This window comes from Pelophylax lessonae (genome assembly GCF_965119305.1).
Source record: "Pelophylax lessonae genome assembly, chromosome: 3".
NCBI lineage: Eukaryota > Metazoa > Chordata > Amphibia > Anura > Ranidae > Pelophylax > Pelophylax lessonae.
In genome coordinates, this window is record NC_138770.1 from 179,073,893 (window position 1) to 179,094,582 (window position 20,690).

The 20,690-nt window shown below is 39.3% G+C and overlaps 1 protein-coding gene across 1 annotated transcript in view; it reads right to left on the reverse strand.

Moving 5' to 3' along the window:
* Window positions 1–2,095: 2,095 nt before the first annotated feature.
* LOC309551119 (serotransferrin-A-like) overlaps window positions 2,096–20,690 on the reverse strand; it is a 78,607-nt gene continuing 60,012 nt past the window's right edge. The window contains exons 11-17 of the mRNA XM_082251564.1: window positions 15,208–15,243; window positions 14,656–14,814; window positions 12,326–12,461; window positions 8,491–8,555; window positions 7,671–7,855; window positions 3,134–3,320; window positions 2,096–2,275 (exon numbers count right to left, since the gene is read on the reverse strand). Of these exons, the coding sequence (XP_082107690.1) occupies window positions 2,235–2,275; window positions 3,134–3,320; window positions 7,671–7,855; window positions 8,491–8,555; window positions 12,326–12,461; window positions 14,656–14,814; window positions 15,208–15,243 (809 nt within the window). The 3' untranslated portion in view covers window positions 2,096–2,234. The remainder of the gene's footprint in view (window positions 2,276–3,133; window positions 3,321–7,670; window positions 7,856–8,490; window positions 8,556–12,325; window positions 12,462–14,655; window positions 14,815–15,207; window positions 15,244–20,690) is intronic.

Consider the following 20,690-nt stretch of genomic DNA (forward strand, 5'->3'; position numbering starts at 1 on the left):
GGCAGTAGGCAACACTGCACTGGTGTGGCAGTGATCAGGGACACTATAACTGTTGTGGCGGTTATTAGGGACAATATGAGTGGTGTGGTGATGATCATGGACACTGGGACTGGTGTGGTGGTGATAAGGGACATTGTAACTGGTGTGGCGGTGTTTAGGAACACTGACTGGTACAGCAATGATTAAGACACTGTGAGTGGGTGGCAGTGATTAGGAACCCTGTGAGTGGGTGGTGACCAGGGTTACTGACTGGTGCAGGGTGGATCAGGGACATCTTCAGTGGACGCTGGTGATTAAGGACAATGTGAGTGGACTGTGGTGATTAGGGACATTGTGAGTTAATGGCGGTGATTAGGGACCCTGGCTGGTGCAGCAGTGATTAGGGATACTGACTGGCAGCACTGGTCTGGTGACATTGTACTTCTGTGGCATTGATATGATTATACAATTTTTTAAATGTATTTATTGTTTATTTATTATTTTACAATTTATTTTTTTACATACTGCCACCAGAGCACACCGTGACACTATACTATTCTGGGGGAGTGATCAAGGGATTTTTTTACACTCTGATTGCTTTTTACAGTGATGATCACTGTAGTAAGCAATATGTAACACTCTTCAAAGGTATCTATCATGAAACAACATTGCACCTGCCCTATTTCTGTGCATTGGCTGGGTGGGAAGCAGATAAAAAAATTACAACTTTATTTTTTAAAAAATGAATGTTTCTTTATTACATGATTTTCTAAAAACTTGAAGCAAGAAATGGAATCTGCAGATGACACACTGCCTCTTGGGATATCCACTCACTTTTCCAAACAGGGGTCATTTTTGGGAGTGTTTGTGATGCCCTTGCACTTCTGGCCCTCCAAATATGGATAATTTACAGTTATACTAAACAGAGAAGTCAGTTTCCCGGATTACCACCACATCCGATAATGCTGTACTGCACTGGTGACAGTATGTAAAAAAAAAAAAAAAATTAAATTTTTTATTTAATTTCTTCATTTTCGAAAAAATTGTGATAAAATGTTACAACTTTAAAAAACTTGCAATGCCTCTTACTAAATACCTTGGACTGTCTAAATTCTGAAAAGGTGTAATTTGGGGGATATTTCTATTTTCCTGGCATTTTCGGGCTTCAAGAAATGAGATGGGCTGTCAGTACATCAGGATTGATCGATTTTCAAATATATACCATCATTTAGGCCTCTTGCACATGATACTCCTGTTTGAGCATCTACTTTTTTATCGTTTTTTTTTTTTTTTTTAAATGTATTTGCGCGTATTTTCACGCAAATGTGCAGAAAGGTATTTTCGTGTTCTTGTTCTGCACATTTTGTAAATTGCCATTTGCGCACATTTGTGTGCAATTGCGCATATTTGCATGCATTTGCACGCATAAGGCGTAAATTACTGCCCAAAAATGCTGATTTTTCTATTTTGTTTTTACTGAAGAATGCATGGCGCTTGCTTATGCGCCTGTCTGCATTACAATTAATGAGCTGATTTTTAGCTAAGTAAAAAAAAAAAGCTGTACTGAGCTTTTTCAAGCTGCAGTGTGCAAGAGGCCTTATGGACTCTATAACTTTCCTACAGACCAAATTACATACACTGATTTGGGTTACTTTCACCAAAAAAAAGTAGCAGAATACAGTTTGGCCTAAATGTATGAAGGCAGAATATTTATTTGCAAACCTTAATAACAGAAAGGAAGAAAAATGTGTTTTTTTTTTTTTTTTTCAAACTTTCCTGTCTTTTTTTTTTATTTAATTAGCAAAAAAATAAAAATAACCCAGTGGTGGTAAAAATGTTATTTGGGTACAGTGTTGCATGACTGCCCAATTGTCATTCAAAGTGTGACAGCACTGAAAGCTTAAAATATGCCTTGCCAAGAAGGGGGTGAAAGCGCCTGGTATTAAAGTGATGAAGTATGATTTATCTGGGCTACTATAGATATCTCATCTTCTGGGAAATTAATTGAAGGTGATAGATTATATTGAATAAAAATATATATGTGCCTCTTAAGTCCTCTGTTTTGACCTTTGGGATTGAGTTGTAATGTCTAAATCAAAAGAATGCCAAAAAAATCAACACTATAACTGAAAATATTTATTGAGAGATTGAAGGCAACACATCAGTGTACAGGGAGTTGAATATTTATTTTTTTATGAAGAAACAAGAAGGTAAGTGAAAGGAAACTATGGACACTCTGTTGGTTGTGTCCATCATTACAGCTTGCATGTGTGGAATGTGCAGGCCTCCAGCAGACCTAGAGAAGGAAAAGAAAAGATAACATTTATGACATTTGGGGTATGTCATCATTATTCTGTGACTTCATATAATCTGTGCTCCCTATAAATTAAAAATACTTTTCTTCATTAAAAGATTTGTTTAAATATACCACTACTACATGTTACTAGGCTCATTTTTAGACAACATTCTTCCACCAGTTTCATTGGCGTTCCAAAACCTTATAAAGACGCAAAATAAAGGTGCTTAATGTGAGTATGACGCCATTGTGACACCCCCTCAGGAGCATGTCTTTCATGAGCCACGCTGCCTTTCGATGTTCTCAGCTAAGTATAAAGTGGCTCGTCATTATGTTATATAAGTGTGGTAAAATCAAGAAGCTTTGGAACAAGCTTGCAGGGTGGTTTGGGAAGCGGACTCAACATCTCATTCTCCGGTTTAAAGAAATAGTTTCTCTAGATGTAATTCAGAGTTCTCAAAAAATTCAGTCTTGATAGCATTGTAAGAGATACTGGGCAAGTGGTTGAAAATAGATTCCCCACAGGTCAGACATACTACAGAGGCATTTGTCCCACTACTTTTTACTGGAGTTTTATGATTCTATATCTGAGATGGTCAATTTAGAAAATGGAAAGTTCACTACATGATGGTGTAATTATTTGAAGCAATATCTTCTTCATTCAATGAAGTCAGGGGGAAGATAAGGAACTTTGTAATTAAGATCTGTTGATGTCTTTCATGGGGGAGGGTAGAGGTTTGAGAAATTTTTGTTTGTATTTATATTTTTCAAGTAAAAAAGAAAGGTTTCATATAAAACTTGAGTTTAAAAAAAAATATTATAGTTGGAGAGTACAATTAAATACACATTTAATTTTACCTGATTTTCCACATATGTTAAGATTCTCTATAGCATCAGCATATGGTTTGCCCAGATAGTCATTCATGGTGTTTTCTTTCACCTCAGTCAGACATTGTGTAGAGTCTTTAAATAATTGGTCTTTTCTGCCTTCTGAGACATACATTTCAAATTGTGGATTCCGGCCTTCATTCCTTCCGAAATCTTCCTACAGTTAAGGACAAAGAGATTGTTTAATACCTTGGAGTACTTACATGCAGTCCTGCCTTATATTGTACATTTGCCAGACATTTAAAACTGGAAGGATGGCAAAATGTTTTTCAGAGTAAACTCAAATTGCATCTGATAGCAACACCAATCTACCATAGAACAACATTCAACCACAATGTAAGATTATAAAAATAAATGATGTGCTTGCTTCAGGGATTGTGGTCAGGTGGGCACACCAATGCACGTATGAGGTTGAAGGGTTGAGGTATGTGCAGCCTGTCACCTCCGGGCAGGCACAACTTCTTCTCTCTCTTCCTTTTTGTAGGAAAGGTGACCACAGAGAGGGAAGGGAGAAGTGGTGCTGGGAGAAAGGGAGCGGGCGCCCTCTGGTAGTGGGAGGATGGCAGTGCAGTTTATGCTGGCTCGATTACCTGCTGCCCACCCACGGTCGTATGGCCACCAGTTCGTGGCCCGGGGATCAGGGACCCCCGCTTTACAGGAAAGTCAAGGTTTGCTGCCAGCCTAATCAAAATGAATTAATTTGAGTTAATTAGCACTATTTAAAGTGATAATAAAAGTTCGTTTTTTTTTTAATTAAAATACATTTTTTTGTATACTTGCTTGCTCTGTACAAGGATATTCCTCAGAGTGGTCCCTTACCACCTTTACCACTCAATGTCTCCTGTGAAAGCAGGAAGTGAGGGGACAGTGCTGGCTCATTGACTCAGTCAGGAAAGTGTTTACCGATATAGGCGGGTAGATTAGGTAGTGGGGAGTTTTTAAATATCTTAATGCAGTACAGACATAGGGGGAGAATTTTTAAACTGAAGCATGCAAAAGCTGGTGCAGTTCTGTATTGAAACTAATCAGCTTAAGCCTAATTTAACAAGCTGAAGTTAAAAGCTGATTGGCTACCATCAGCTGCACCAGAGTCTCCAGTGCTCTCTATGTACTTTTTTTGGAGGTTTTTGTACCTCATGTTCATGACCGTGACTTACTGAGTTTTCCTTCAGTGCAAGGGCTGTGGGTGGCGAGAACCTGCAAGAGGATCGCCACTCATGGACTTCAGTTTCCAGTGCTCAGTCCACAGTCCTCATGGGTTTTGGTTTCCCAGTGCTGTAGTTTCACTGTAAAGGTTGATTGGCACCCTTGTTCCCTTCTTTTGGCCTACAGTGGTCTGGTAATGGAGGGCATTACAATTGATATGGAAACAAGTCAGGGACAACCTAGAGATGTTAACCCATTCACAATTGTACCAGGCTGATATTGTGACAAAAGTGTAAAAATTGCAAAAAAAGAGGTGTTACTAATTGAAATAAGTTTTATTTTCTTTTCCAAAAAGTTTTATTTTCAAACCAGAAGACAACATATTTACCTATAGAGGGCCTTTAACCATTTGCCGACTGCCGCATGACTATTTACTGCGTCAGTCAGCCTCTCCTGGGCAAAGTGACGTAGGGGTACGTCGCTCGCCCACGAGCCTGTCGGCTCGCTCCCACCCGCTTGTTCCGTGTCTAGCCAGTGCGTGTGACCGGCCACTCGTGATCTCCCACAGGAGAGGGAGAAAGACAGACGGCTGATGTAAACACAGCCGTCTGTCATTCTCCCTGAAGTAGGCACAGAGGCTATGCGATCCTGCTATATAGGATGTCTCTGTGGTTACTTCACTAGCCACGCCCCCTAACAGTTAGAATCATAGAATCATGCCCCTAGGGACACACTTAACCCCTTGATCACCAATAAAGTTAACCCCTTCCCTGCCAGTGTCATTTTTACAGTAACAGTGCATATTTATAGCACTGATTACTGTAGTAATGTCACTGGTACCCCCAAAAGTGTCAAAAATGTCATTCAGGGGTCCGATCTGTCCGCTGCAATGTGGCAGTCCAGCAAAAAAAATGGCAGATCGCCGTCATTACTAGTTAAAAAAAAAAAAACAATAACAATGACATAAGAGCCGGTTCACATTAGAGCGACACGACTCCTTACTACTTCAGGAGGCGACTTGTCAGTCCCTTGCACCACGACTTCGGAGCGACTTGCAGGGACTTCACATAATGGAAGTCTATGCAAGTCGCTCCGAGGTCGCCCTGAAATAGTACAGGACCCTTTTTCTAAGTCAGAGCGGCTTGTGTCGCTCCTATTAGAACGGGTCCTGTAGCGGTCAATGGACCGCGAGGGAGCGCAACTTGTCAGGCTGACAAGTCACCTGACAAGTCGCGCTGATGTGAACCGAGTCTAAATCTTTATCGTAGTTAGTAAACACAATAACTTTTGCTCAAACCAATCAAAATACGCTTATTGCGATTTTTTTTACCAAAAATATGTAGCAGATTGATTTTTACTTTTTTTTGCAGAATTTCATATTAAAAAATGTGAAAAATATTGTTATTTTTTCAAAATTGTCACTGTTTTTTTGTTTATAGCGCAAAAAATAAAAACCGCACAGGTGATCAAATACCACCAAAAGAAAGCTCTGTTTGTGGGGGAAAAAAAGTCGTCAATTTAATTTGGGTAGAGTGTTGCACGACCGCGCAATTGTCCATTAAATTCACGCAGTGCCGAATCGTAAAATAGGGCCTGGTCTTTGAGCAGCCAAATCCTCCGGGGCTTAAGTGGTTAATGAGGCTTTTTTTCAGGAACATTATTGGATTTCTAGGAAACCCTTTCTTATGTAGCAAATGGGGCTCAGAAGACTGTATATGAAGCTCCAGCAAAACTACACAGAAATACCAGGTGACTTGACAGGTCTGTATTGAAGTTTTTGTCAAAGCTCCAATTAGGTGTAACCTATTATAAATTTGCTGTAGGAGGAGATGGGCCTTGAAAAGACTAGTGATTGTTTCTTCTAATTCCTTATACAGAGGTAATTTGAAAGCATCTGCTTTAATTTTCAAAATTTCAGTATTCAATCATTAGATTTGGTAGGGCGTGGAGGAGATTTTCTAGGAGGGTCCTTTCAAGCATATGTATAAAGGGTTAATTGCCAGACAACTAAAAAAAGCAGCAATTAACTTTTACCAAAAATCAGCAACTTACAACTTGACTACACCTGACCCCTTTTGCATGTGCATTGTGGTGTGCTGGCCCTAGTATATTGCCAACTGCTGTAAAAAAAAAGTATGCTTTGGTATAATTTATAACTAAGGGTATTGCAACTCACCATTCTTCAGTTGGGGCTGTACCGTGTGGTAAATACCTAACCTGTAATACAGGGTTCACTTTCCATGTCATAGTGTTCTTAGAGGACCTTTGGGCTTTTTAAAGTTACAGCACAGCATTAGCTATGCTATTTTAGACATTCTGTTGTGTATTTATAAAAAATGTAATTAGCAAATTTCTCAGTAAAAGTGGCCGTACATTCATTCTATAAGGATGGGGCAACAAAAAAATTTTTATTAGGTGATCTCCTGTGCTGGTTGAACATTTTCCATTGATTTAAAATTAGAAATACTGCATTGGCCCCTAGTGTTTAGGAATATAACAGCCAAATTGAGTATTTTTTTTTTTATAAATATACCTTCATGTTTCTGTTTAAATGTTCCTGGGAGAAGACTCAAGAGAATATAGGTTTGAGTCAGGCTGCATTCACATGTCAGCTTATAATCGCGGGCAGAACCGCCGCGGTTCCGCCCGCGATTCGGAGATTTATTGCAAATCGCGGGACGGCTAGCGTTGCCCGTTGATTTGCAATAGCCCCCCAAACGCCGAGCGATGTTGCCGCGATTTACGCCCGCGGAATCGCGGCAACATCGCGCAAACAAAATCGCGGGACGCAATACGCTCCAAAGAAGCTCTTGTACTTTTTTGGAGCGTATTGCGTCCCGCGATTTTGTTTGCGCGATGTTGCCGCGATTCGGCGGGCGTAAATCGCGGCAACATCACTCGGCGTTTGGGGGGCTATTGCAAATCAACGGGCAACGCTAGGCGTCCCGCGATTTGCAATAAATCTCCGAATCGCGGGCAGAACCGCGGCGGTTCTGCCCGCGATTATAAGCTGACATGTGAATGCAGCCTAAGAAGGGCTTCTGACTTTCTGATGCAACATTGTTTACAGTAAATTCTATTTTATTAATGCTGACTATATGCTATTAGGAAACTTCCCCATGAACTGCTGCCCGTCAGCCAATCTGAACTCATGGTAATGACCCCAAACCACAGAGATGGTGCTTAGATTGAAAAGAAAGACAATACCATGTTAGCAATGAAATCCATTAAAAGGTATTTCTTTCCAGTATAGCAATTTTTCCACTGTTTTATTAAGTGTAGGAAAATCCCATCAAAGAGATTTTAGGCAAAAAGATCCCAATTTTTAAATGTGGAAAAAAAGTGCTTGAAAATGGCTTACCTGCTGCTGTTTGAGAATTCTTACAACTACTTCTTTTCTGCTTAGGGTGGTGGCAACAGCATGGGCTGGTACTATTGCGAGGTTGCAGTTTTCATATTCACTGACAGGTTTGCGAGAGCCATCTGGACACAATAGTTCCAAATCATCTTTCTTCACACCTTTAGCCCATGCTGGAGATTTTTCATCTAGACAGTAAAATGAATCTCAATTATTTCATTACCACTCTTCATAGGTATAACAATATGTAGTTAGGACACATGTTGAAATAACCAGTGTTACATTAAACACATGCTGTACAAAGGTGTTTGTATCTCTTTGCTCTTTTACACTAAGCTCTTCATTACCAGCACACCACATAAGGCTGATATATGATATGTGAATGGCTATGGCATAGTGATAACAGTGTGTATATAGAATGAAGATATCTGGCAATTTTTAATCAGGAAGGTTGGAAAGTATTGCCAGATTTTCCTTCTGTTTGGTTGATAGTCAGGTCCAAATTTCTGTAAAAATGCAGGACAGATAGCACTGATAATGAACTGGCAATAGAAAAATCTTCTGAAACTGGCACTGGTTAAATATTAAAACATCTAATGTTAACTCTTGGAACATACAGAGTCATGATTTTCATACCCCTCTCATTAGGTAATAGGTTGAACCATAAAGGGAAAGATTTGGGCTGTTTTGAAGCATGTTCCTTCTAGAGCTACAGATTTGGAAACTAACATTTTGGAGGGTGTATGTTATATGTTTTTTTCCCCCCAAATTGTTCGCCCTTTTATTATTTCACACGGAATACAAAATGTGACATTATACTTACTTTCAATTAGTTCATCTACAGTGGTGTGCTTCACAAAACATACTTCTCCTTTCTCAATGAGACACCTGAAGCAAAACAGAGTATGCATGTATTAAAGTAATTGTGCCGTATGCATCGCTTATCATAAAATATATATATGTCGTGTCCATATCATACATACATCTGGTGCAGGGCCTATCTTAGAGAACATATATTTACTGATTTAGATTTTTTTCACAGAACCAGGATGGTAATGAAGGGGATACACTGGAGGAACCTTCAGAATGGGGGGAAGTTGTATGAGCCCCTAGTCAAGACTCTACAGTGACGACTAGTACAGCTGAGCTGATATAGTTAAATGACATAAATAACACAGTGAACAAACAAGTCCATAAAATGTGTTGCAAAAATTAATAGTATGTACTGATGAAAAGTCCCAGAGAGGTGATGATAGACCCGAAGACTTGGAATCCAAAGGTAAAGGCAGAGGTACACCCGTGGAATAGAAGTAGCGAAATAGCAGCTTAGCAGAAGCTCAGGCCTCCAACTTAATGGAATGGCCACATACGCTAAACCAATGATTCCAAATGGATCACCTCCTCCAGAGACCAGGTAGCCAAGTAAATTCCTCTATATCACATAGGAACTTACTTGGCTACCTGGTCTCTGGAGGAGGTGATCCATTTGGAATCATTGGTTTAGCGTATGTGGCCATTCCATTAAGTTGGAGGCCTGAGCTTCTGGTAAGCTGCTATTTCGCTACTTCTATTCCACGGGTGTACCTCTGCCTTTACCTTTGGATTACAAGTCTTCGGGTCTATCATCACTCTCTGGGACTTTTCATCACTACGTACTATTCATTTTTGCAACACATTTTATGGACTTGTTTGTTCACTGTGTTATTTATGTGTTATTTATGTCATTTAATACTTCACTTTGATTTATGGGTTACACCATACTAGATAGCGCTGCACTATTTTTTGTTTTATACTGTTGATCCTACTATTGATCAAGTGTTTTCAGCTGCTTTCACATTTATTTATTTTTGCTCACTTGTATATTCACTATTAGCACAGGATTTTTTGTGTTTTAGAGCTGATATAGTTGCAGTAGACATAATAAACGTGGCAAAACACTGGTACAAACGGCACCTTTCTTATCACATTCTATAAAGATGCTTTGAATTATTAATTCTTTGGTCCTTGAGATGAGAAGAACTAATGGTACTTTTTTTCTTACACTGATAGTTACATTTTTATCTCTATATCTTTCTCCAGTGGCACAGGCTAAGAGTGCCAATCAGGGCCGGGACAAGGGTTGAGCAGAAGGGGCAGCTGCCCTGGGCACTGTTGTATCATGTGAGGTGGGGGGGGGCGCCACATGGAGATTGGGGGGGGATATTTGTTGGAAGGGGGAATTAAAGGGCTGCAAGGGTAAGTATTGTTCTAGGAGTGAAAATCTGGGGGGGGGGGTGCTAATATGGTGATTTAGGGGGATTTGTGTTGGGAGGGGGATAAGGGGGAAGAAGATTTGGGCTAGGTGAGGGATTTGGGGGGAATATGTGCTGGTAGTGGGAGATCTGAAGTGGGGGGGGGGCAATATAGGCAGACTTTGGGCAGGAAGATCAGAGCTAAGGCATTTTATACAGTTGCATAGGTAGCCAGGTTAAAAAAATACATATCTATAGAGTTCATCCAAAAGACAAAAAGAAATAATTAAAATCCTTGTATCCTCAGAATTGTAAACTGGAAATTGACCGTTATAAAGTCTGGTCCAATTTGCTTCCTGTTCCCCAAAGTCAATCAGATACTCCTTGGATCAACATTATACAGTGTTATTTCTTATACAGTAAATGTTAAAAGCAAATAATATTTTCCACATTTAGAAAGATATCTGGTCCCTTTTTAGAAACATTCTATGGAGTTAACTAAACTAGATACTGTGGAGGTTCATACCACATGTTCTAGTTCGTTTCATTGCATCTCAAGCTAGGTTTGCTACTTGAACAATTGTTTAGTACATACATCTTAAATTAATATTGCATAAACAAACATATACACACATTTACATGCCTGCCTTTACATGCCCATGAACTTTAATGGCATCCCAGTCTTAGTCTGTTGGGTTCAGTTATGAGTTGGACCACCCTTTGCAGCTATAATAGCTTCAACTCTTCTGGGAAGGCTGCCCACAAGGTTTAGGAGTGTGTCTATGGGAATGTTTGACCATTCTTCCAGAAGCCCGTTTGTGAGGTCAGGCAATGATGTTGGAGAGAAGGCCTGGCTCGTAGTCTGCACACAAATTCATCCCAAAGGTGTTCTATCGGGTTGAGGTCAGGACTCTGTGCAGGCCAGTCAAGTTTCTCCACCCCAAACTCGCTCATCCGTGTCTTTATGGACCTTATTTTGTGCACAGATACAAATCATTTGGTGGAGGGGGGATTATGATGTGGGGTTGTTTTTCAGGGGTTGGACTTGGCCCCTTCGTTGCAGTGAAGGGAACTCTTAAGGCGTCAGCATACCAAGACATTTTGGACAGTTTCATGTACCCAAATTTGTGAAAACAGTTTGGGAATGACTCCTTCCTGTTCCAACATGCATGTGTACCTTTACACAAAGCAAGGTCCATAAAGACATGGATGAGCGAGTTTGGGTGGAGGAACTTTACTGGCCTGCACAGAGTCCTGACCTCAACCCAACAGAAGACCTTTGCCAGAAGAATTGAAGCTGTTATAGCTGCAAAGCGTGGACCAACCCAATATTTAACCCTACGAATTAGACTGGGATGCCATTAAAGTTCATGTGTGTGTAAAGGCAGGTGTCCCACTACTTCTGACACTATAGTGTATATATAAAACAAAATTGCAGCGCTAAAATTAACTAAAATATATCTGACATGGAAAATAAAAGTCCCATTTGAGATGAAATAAGGTCCAATCCACTAGAGACACCTCGATATGTGACAGTTCTTAAGGTCAGTGACTGAAACTATAGTAACCTCCACCACACACAAGGTAGCCGATTGGCCTCTTACCAGATATGTATGACCACTGCTCTCACAAACACCTTATAATCCAAAACAAGGGGTCATCCCCGGAGATTGCCAGGGAATTATCCCAAGGTATCCGGATATCACATCCCAGAGACAGGAACAGCCACACAACACCTCTCCCGGATGTATAAATATAAAAAGGGAAGGACAATAGTGTAATACGTTCCCAAAAGTACAAGTTTATTTGAAAGTGAATACACTCCCCAAAGCAAGCTCCAGCAAGCGTCGACGTCACAAGCCGGAATGGACTGACCACCCCAGAACGGTTTTGTTTGCATCTGATGTTTTAACTGAAGGCTTTTACAACTATTAAATTTGGTGAGTGTATTCACTTTCAAATAAACTTGTACTTTTGTTTTTTATTTTCCAAGTCAGATATATTTTAGTTAATTTTAGCGCTGCAATTTTGTTTTATATTCTCTTATCACATTGTGGTTATTGCTAGCTGCTATCCTCTGGTAGCGCGGATATTCAGTTATTTTATACTATAGTGTACATACATATCAACATTGAATAAGGTTAAAATACATTCAATGTTGTCCATCAAGTTCCAACTAGGCTTGCTATCTTGCTATCTGATAAATAGTTTATCATAGTTTATCAAGTATATATATATATACACACATATACACACACAGTATATATATTAGCTTTAATTAAATCTTACAATTTTTTTTTTTTTTTTAATTTTCAATTTTTTTTTATTGCTTTTTCTAACCTAAAACATTAACTGTCATTCATGAATCCTGCTTTACTATTTGGTTTATAATGAAACTATCACAGTATTAATGTTTCATTCCATTACCTGAGAGCACCTTCATAACCATAATATTTCTCTACGTTATTTGGAAGGCATTTTGCTTTATCAATCCCACCGCACAGCTTGCAGAGGTTAGAGTTAACATCAGCTCCAGGAATACAGCTCTCACTGAAGAAGGTTGCTGCCAAAACAAATTACAGTATCAACATGTTTGTAGGACAATAAAAAGACCCCCTCTTTCATGATACTTCAGTTTTGGTTATGTTCACTGTTCCTCCTTCTCTTTCATGCTATAAAGGCCTATATCACACCAGAAAGCGGTGCAGGAAACCACCATTCTGTGTGCGTTTACTGCACCACATTCAAAATGCACTGCAATTGCAATCTACAGCACATGTCATAATTAAGTTAATAACACAGGTCGCAAAGATAGTGCATTTCTGCATCGGATCACATGGTAAAGTAGGTTTCCAAAAGTAGTGCATACACTATTTTTGGCTTAGTAAGGTGCGATTTCAGCCTATTTGAAGTGAATTGGCTAAAATTGCACCTCATAGAACTGCATATGACTTGCACAGGACATACAGCATGTTCCTGTGTGATTGCTGGTGGGAATTGGCCCTAACTGTAATGTATTCTAGCCCTGCACTGAATGTGCTTTTTAAGGAAGAGGGTAGAGGGTTCAGCTGCTTTACTGCCTTTGAGGCTATCTGGGAGTTCACACCAGCATATTATGCCCAATCTTTGTGTTGGGGGAAATCCATTGCCTCTGCCTACATTAATTTCATTGGTACCTGGTCCAATAATGAAACAAGTACACTCTTTTAATAAATGTGCAATCGCAACATCTGGATTTGAAAAGTGTGTAAAGTCAGTATGTACAGTTATACCTGAGTTCAAGATGGAATAGGAGAGACTTTGTAAAGAAACCTCAATGAAATATCATTTTTTTTCTCCCCTGCATGGCAAAAACAGAGCAATGGAAAGGTGATGCTACCTGGGAAGTGCAATGTGATCCCTTTCATTTTTACTGTGTAAACAAATAAGCAGTCAACTTTAAGGATTTTGAAAGGCAACCACTATTTCCACAAGAATTTTACAAGTAGCATTTCCTATGCAGGACTGAATTAAATGGGGGAGCCATTTGAATTATGCTGCCCACAACTTTACTAATAACATTAATATATAACTTAATAATACCAAATGCAAGATTCCATTAACATTCCAGAAATCAATAACTGATGCATTCCAGAATGCAATAACGCCTCATAAGAATAAAAAGAAAACAGGGCCTTAACAATGGCCTTTTATTATATCTCCACAGTAGTCTAGTACCAGCCATCAGTCACACCTGTGGCTATATATATATATATATATATATATATATATATATATATATATATATATATATATATATATATATATATACAGTATATCTATCTATCTATCTATCTATCTATCTATCTATCTATCTATATATGGCATATATATATATATATATATATATATATATATATATATATATATATATATATATATATATATATATATATATATATGGCCTATATAGTGGGCACACTATGTCCAGCTCCAATTACCTTTTAGCAGCCACTTTATAAAAAACTGTGAAGTTAGTTAGCCCAATCATTTTAACAATGGATGTGACCATACAAGAACATAAATTATGATCTTTCACTTGCATGCATATATTCTATATTTTAAGACCTTATCTGAAAAGGTCTTCCATTAGAATTTTTTAAATAAATGCCTTCCTATTCAAACACTGGTAGATTTTTGCCAGACCAATCTTTTAACATTCTATGTGGAGGTAAACTGTAATTTGGATAGATGAGGCCTGTGGATTTAGTGTATCTAGATTTGCTAAGGCATTTGATAAAGTCCTTCATGTTCAGAGAGTAGTGATTAAAGGCATATGTTCTGAATGGTCTAGAGTTGTGAGCAGGGTTTGAGGAATGAATTTAAAATGTAAAAGTATTCTCCCTGAGAAAAGACAATTAAGAGGGGATATATTCATGATATAAACATATTTAAATGGTGACCCTAGCATGGGAAAACATTTTTTAATCTAAGGTTTCTAAAGAAGACACATGGCCACACAATGAAGTTGAATGAAAAACAGTTCAATCTTAAACTATGTAAGGGGTTCTATACTGTTAGAGCAGTAAGGCTGCGGAACTCCCTTCCACAGTTAGTGGTGTCAGTGGGGAGTGTAGATAAATTCAGAACACTTTTCGTTTCTTTTCTTAGATGTACACAATGTACATGAATATAAAAAAAATGGTAGTGACATAAACACACAAGTGAATAAAGACACTGGTCCATCCAGTTCAACCTATGTATAAATACTAACTTACACAAATCACAAACTCCATGTTCCTTGTGAATATAACCAGCAGGAATATTATAGCCAGCGGTGCGGCCAAGAGCTGTGTGGCAAGACTTAGTTCCTCGTAGATTTTTCAATGTGATGCTCTTGTCCTTCTTTTTTACGACTGCAACAGCACGGTATGTTCCTTGATGGAGATCAAACCAGAAATTATTATTATTATTATTAGTTACGTTTCTCTTTCTTCCAAAGCACAAAAAAACAAATCTATGTAGAAAAACAGTGTCTCTGAACAGTCTAACCAGTTTACATGTGCCATACCCCAAGCATAAAATAAAGAATATATACAGTCTTTTAATTATATAATGAAAATTTGACTATTCTGTAAATATGCTGATTCACTTTAAAAAAAATAAAAAACAATGTACATCTTTCTGCTGTGAATAAGTAGAATAGCAATCATCTAGGGTTTTATGCTTGTCTACTTATGGTGTTGGCTGCTGACCTCTATCTGTACACTGGAGTTTGCACATCTACACATTACAAATCAAACTCAAGGTTTAATTATAAAAAGGATTACCTTTTACATTTGGTCTTTTTTGTTTGCACACGTCAGCTGTTGAGAGATGAAAAAGAAGTCACATAGATTAAAACAAGCACATTCTGTTACATGGATTTAGAAATAAATCGTTGATATTTCCCCAACATAAACCCTTTCCCCTATTTCTGATTTCTACATAAATCTGAGGATAATGACAAAAACAGTAAGTAGTAATTATATACATACATGGATATGTATATTTTAGGAACCTGTCACAATATATTCAGTTGTCAAGCCTAAAAAAGACACTTTAAAATGCAATGGTCAGCAAAGATTTCAGAATCCAGATATACAGTCCTGTTTACTATGGATGTACTGCACTTAAAGCGGAGATCTACTCGAAAAGGAAAGCTCCACTTGTTTGCTTTCTCCCCTCCTCTACTGCCACATTTGGCACCTTTCTGGGGAGGGGGGGGGGGGGGGTTGGGTGGAGTGGATACCTAGCAAAATCAGGTACACACTCACACTTTTGGGCAAGATTGCCGCAATCGTTGTGCGGCAATCTAAGAAATTTCCACCCCCTCTTCCTTCCCCCGCTGCCTTCTGGGAGACACACAGGTCCCAGGAGACAGCGGGACCATTCAGAAAGTGCAGCACAACTCACGCTTGCACAGTAGGAAACAGGCTTAATTTCCTGTTTCCTTTAGTGAAGAGTGTCCTTATATTAAAACTCTGCTGGTAATAAGAGGGAGTCCACCATCCAGCAGGTGTTCACATCCACTGCCAGAAAACCACCGAGAAGATCTGAAGGATGAAGTGACTGGGTCAAACCTTGAGACATAGACCATCTAAGGAGAATCTCAACCCCACCAGAAGTGTGGTGATACATCTCGATTGAAGATTCCTGAGCTATTGAGGTCCCTACATCACTGGTGATTATCATTGCTTGTATGACCCATTTACTATACAGTATCGGGGTCCACTACATCTGGTAAGCGTAAATATCTCCAACCGTGGTGGTAGGCTTGTCACATTGGTGACCACTGACATCTGAACACCCTTGGCTTTCTACCTGGTTTCAAGTATCTTCCCCTAAGCACTTTATGGGAATGTGGATTTGCTTTAGGATCTCCCCACTTCAACTTTGTGGATTGTTTTATGAACTTTATTTTTTCACGAGTTTATACTGTATATATGATCAATATCTATATATGTTTTCCAGCGCTGCACTTTTTTATACTTAATTTGTACACTATGTCTTTGTCGATTGTAGTGCTAGCAGCTTTTTAAATCTGGTCTGTCAGCGCAATATTATTCTTTAACCACTTTCAGACCAGAAGATTTGGCTGCTCAAAGACCAGGCCCTATTTTGCGATTCGGCACTGTGTGAATTTAACAGGCAATTGCGCGGTCGTATGACGCTGTACCCAAACAAAATTTTCCCACAAACAGAGCTTTCTTTTGGTGGTATTTTATCACCTGTGTGATTTTTATTTTTTGCGATATAAACAAAAAAATTGCGAAAATTTTGAAAAAATAACAATATTTTTCAAATTTTTTTTATATGAAATTCTCCCATAAAAAAATAAAAAATCTAAATTTTTTAACATTTTAGGCCAATTTGTTTTCTGCTACATATTTTTGGTAAAAAAAAAAAATCAATCGCAATAAGCGTATTTTGATTGGTTTGCGCAAAAGTTATTGCGTTTACTAACTATGGGAAAGATTTATGTCATTTTTATTGTTTTTTTTACTAGTAATGGTGGCGATCTGCGTTTTTTTTTGCGGGACTGCGACATTGTGGCAGACAGATCTGACCCCTATCTGACATTTTTGACACTTTTGGGGGTACCAGTGACATTACTACAGTAATCAGTGCTAAAAATATGCACTGTTACTGTAAAAATGACACTTTCAGGGAGGGGGTTAACTATAATGGTGATCAAGGGGTTAAATGTGTCCCTAGGGACGTGATTATAACTGTCAGGGGGCGTGGCTTGTGAAGTAATCACAGAGACATGCGATCCTATAGAGCAGGATCACATAGCCTCTGTGATCACTTCAGGGAGAATGACAGACGGCTGTGTTTACATCAGCCGTCTGTCTTTCTCCCTCAGCTGCGGGAGATTGCGAGTGGCCGGCGGCCAGCAGAGCTGCCATTCACACACGCTGGCTCCCCGAGTCTGCGGTGGGTGGTCATTAAGTGGTTAAATATTTGCATATATGAAAATAAAACATTTGTGAGGATGACCAGTGCACATAATTGGTGCAAAAACAAGAGATCTGCAGACATCAAATGCCTGATAATATTCATAGCAAGAGTCTAAAGGTAAAAGAGGAAAGCATAGTCAGAAAAGGGAATAGAAGAAAATAGAAAAATAGAAAGAAAGAGAGAAAAAAGAAAAACAGTGGAGACGAGTTCTTTTAGGGTATAATGCAATCATAAGGTTAGACTTTTCAATGAATTCTATTACTCAATTTCTCAGATGAGGAATAATGAATCCATATGTACCAAAGCTTGGTAAACTTTTCCCACTTATCAAGCTCTCTCGCTTGCATCTCCTCCATGAGCATGATGTCATTAATTTTGCTTACCCAAGAAGATAAGGTTGGGGTGGAGGAATTTTTCCAATGTCTGGATATTAATTGACTAGCAGCGGAAAGGAAGAATCTTAGTAGGCTAGATTTTTTAGTTTAAACCGTGCCTGGGAGGATGGATAACAGAGCTATGGAGAGAGAGAAGGGATAAGGGGTTCATCATAGATCTCTGTGTAGATCTGAAAGATCTGTGACCAAAAGGGGCGGATACAGTCACACTACCACCAAATACGTTCCTCTCCTCATGTGACAGTGCCAGTATGTGTCTGTGGAGGTTGGAAAGATCCGGTTGATTCTAACCGGGCCACAATACCATCTGGATAGTAGTTTTTAGTTCTTCTCTTGAGCATAATCTGAGATAGAAAATTTGTGAGTAAATAAGAATGTAGTGTGCCAATCTCCAGCTGGGACCTCAAATCCCAGCTCCCTGCACCACAGTTTAGTAAACGTGGGGAGTGAATTGCGGGTGTGAGCCAATATTGATTTGTATATCACTAATAAGGTGTGGTGGGGTATGGAACTCCTCTTTAAAGTGGTTCTTAACTGTATCTGAGTAACACAAACCCGAAAATGCTATTTAATTAATTTCTTCATATTGAAAGCAAACTCACCCATCCATCTATGCCTCCATGATTTAATTTGCTCATAAATCATTTTGGTTTAAGGGCAGATGTTTTATGGAGCATTTGCTTCCTGGAATCCATCTGCCCTTAGCTCATGCTCTCCCCTCCCCTCTTAAAGAAATACATTAAAATAAATAAAATGCCCATGAAGATATATGGGATGTATGACATCAATTTAGGTTAGAACAGAAACCAGAAAGCAACTGAAAAAAAAAAAGTTTAAAACAAGTAAATATACAGTAATATACCTTTCTAGCTATTTACTAAGGCCAGCAGCATAATGATTAAAAATAGTTGATTTAGATAGCTTAGTTCCACTTAAAAGGAAAACTGTATTTAGAGAAAATGGTAAGGGTTTCATTGCTGATCTCATTTTTAAAATGTAATTTGTCTGACTGTCTTTAGCATCAATACTTATAGAGCCATTTAAAAACAACTAGCATGAAGCAGCAAAATTCAGAGTGAAGTATGAAGTTCTGGGTCTGTAACTCACACTACTGAAGCCATTGGACCTGCAGACAACCAACCAAGACTAATGGGCCATACACACTATACAATTTTCTTTAGATTTTTTCCTTCAGACTTACCAAAACCATATAATATAAGGTAAAACCTAAACACTTTTAATTTGAATGCAATCAGGCAGGCTCTTGCACTACATAGAAAAGGTAAATCTAAAGGAAATATGACAACAAAAGTTGTATAGTGTGTATTCAGCTTAAGTCATCCACAAGACTGCCTAGGCAGGAGCCTAGGACCTGGCAAATATCCAGGGGGGCCTAGCTACAACTTTAATGCTTCTACAGTAAGTCAAGTGGATAGTGCAGTTAGTTGAAACTGTGAACTCGTCTGTCATTTAATAAGAAAAGATGCACTTTTTTTTTTTTTTTTCAAATTCTATATTTGTAAACACAAAGGAGAAAAATACAGCATTTGAACAACAATGAGTAAACAATAGATTCATGTATAAGAAACCATTAGATACAGACTTCCATGCCAACAAAGGAACCCGGAGTAAGTTGAGCCCCGGTTCACACTTATGCGATGCGGGAAGGCTGCGAAGCCTGTTCCCACATCGCAAACGCACCCCTGGCAGTTTACACTGCCATATGCGATACGCTGGGGTGTCAATGTAATCTTAACGACACCCCCAGTTTGATCGCATATCGCAGTGCGATCTTAGAGTTCGCACAGGATCGGATCACACAAGTGTGAACCACTGTGCGATCCGATCCTGATGCGGCTGCAAAAAAGGGTCCTGTGCGTCTTTGCTGCGGGTGCGGTGCGAATTTAGCCATACAAAGTGTAATCGCATGTAATGAAGGAGCAGTGCGCTCCGATATTACATGCGATCGCCGCAGCCGCACTAATGTGAACCGGCACTGAAGATAGGGAGCGCAGACCAATGTTGGCAAAAGACAGAAAAATTATAGCAGGTAATCAGTTGCTGATGGTTATGCAGGAATTCTTTACGAAACAAGAGTCAAAAATAAAATGGAAAGATCAGTAATTGTCCAAATATTTCAGGCAAAGATAAAGAAGAGAAGGCAAGGGGAAAAATAAAAGAGAGGTGGAAAGGGTAGAAGATGGTGGGGTGGGAAGAAGAGAAAAAAAGAAAAAGGGGGGGAATAAGGAAAGCGGGGATCGAATGGTACAGCTGTTCTAGCGGGGTCGGCATTTGCCAGGGAGTCATTCATTTAGGAGGGCTTTCCCTTTACCAGAGAGAACAAATTGGTTCCAGAGCAGCCAAGTTTTGTCGTATTGTTCCCTCCTGTCCTGGGCCGATAGGACCAAGTCCTCCAGTGTTTCCACAGATCTAACCTTTTTCAGCCACCTGGCTACTGAGGGGGGGCTGGCACTCTTCCAACATAGACTAATACAGGCCTTGGCAGCATTGAGGAGATGGCGCAAGATTGATTTTTTGTACTTTTTGACTGAAATTTGCAAGCAGTGTAGTAAAAAGAAAGCAGGGTCATCCTGTACTGGGAAGTCCGAAAAAGTTTTGAGTGATCTGCCTCACCTCCGACCAAAAATGCGTTAGCCTCCAGCAGCTCCAGAAAATATGGAGCATGGTGCCCAACTTTTGTAATTCATCTCCTGAATATATGTACATATTGAGGTTTTAAGTGCTAGGAGAGTAATATTTTGGCGTGGTGCTGGTGAGAAGGTCCTATTCAGAGCCCTCTCCCACTTGGTCAGTCCCGGTGATAGGAACCCCTCGGGGGGGCTCAATAAGCAAAGCATACATCTTGGACAGGGTGCGGGGGAGAGGGTCACCTGGTGAGCAGTATTCCTCGAATA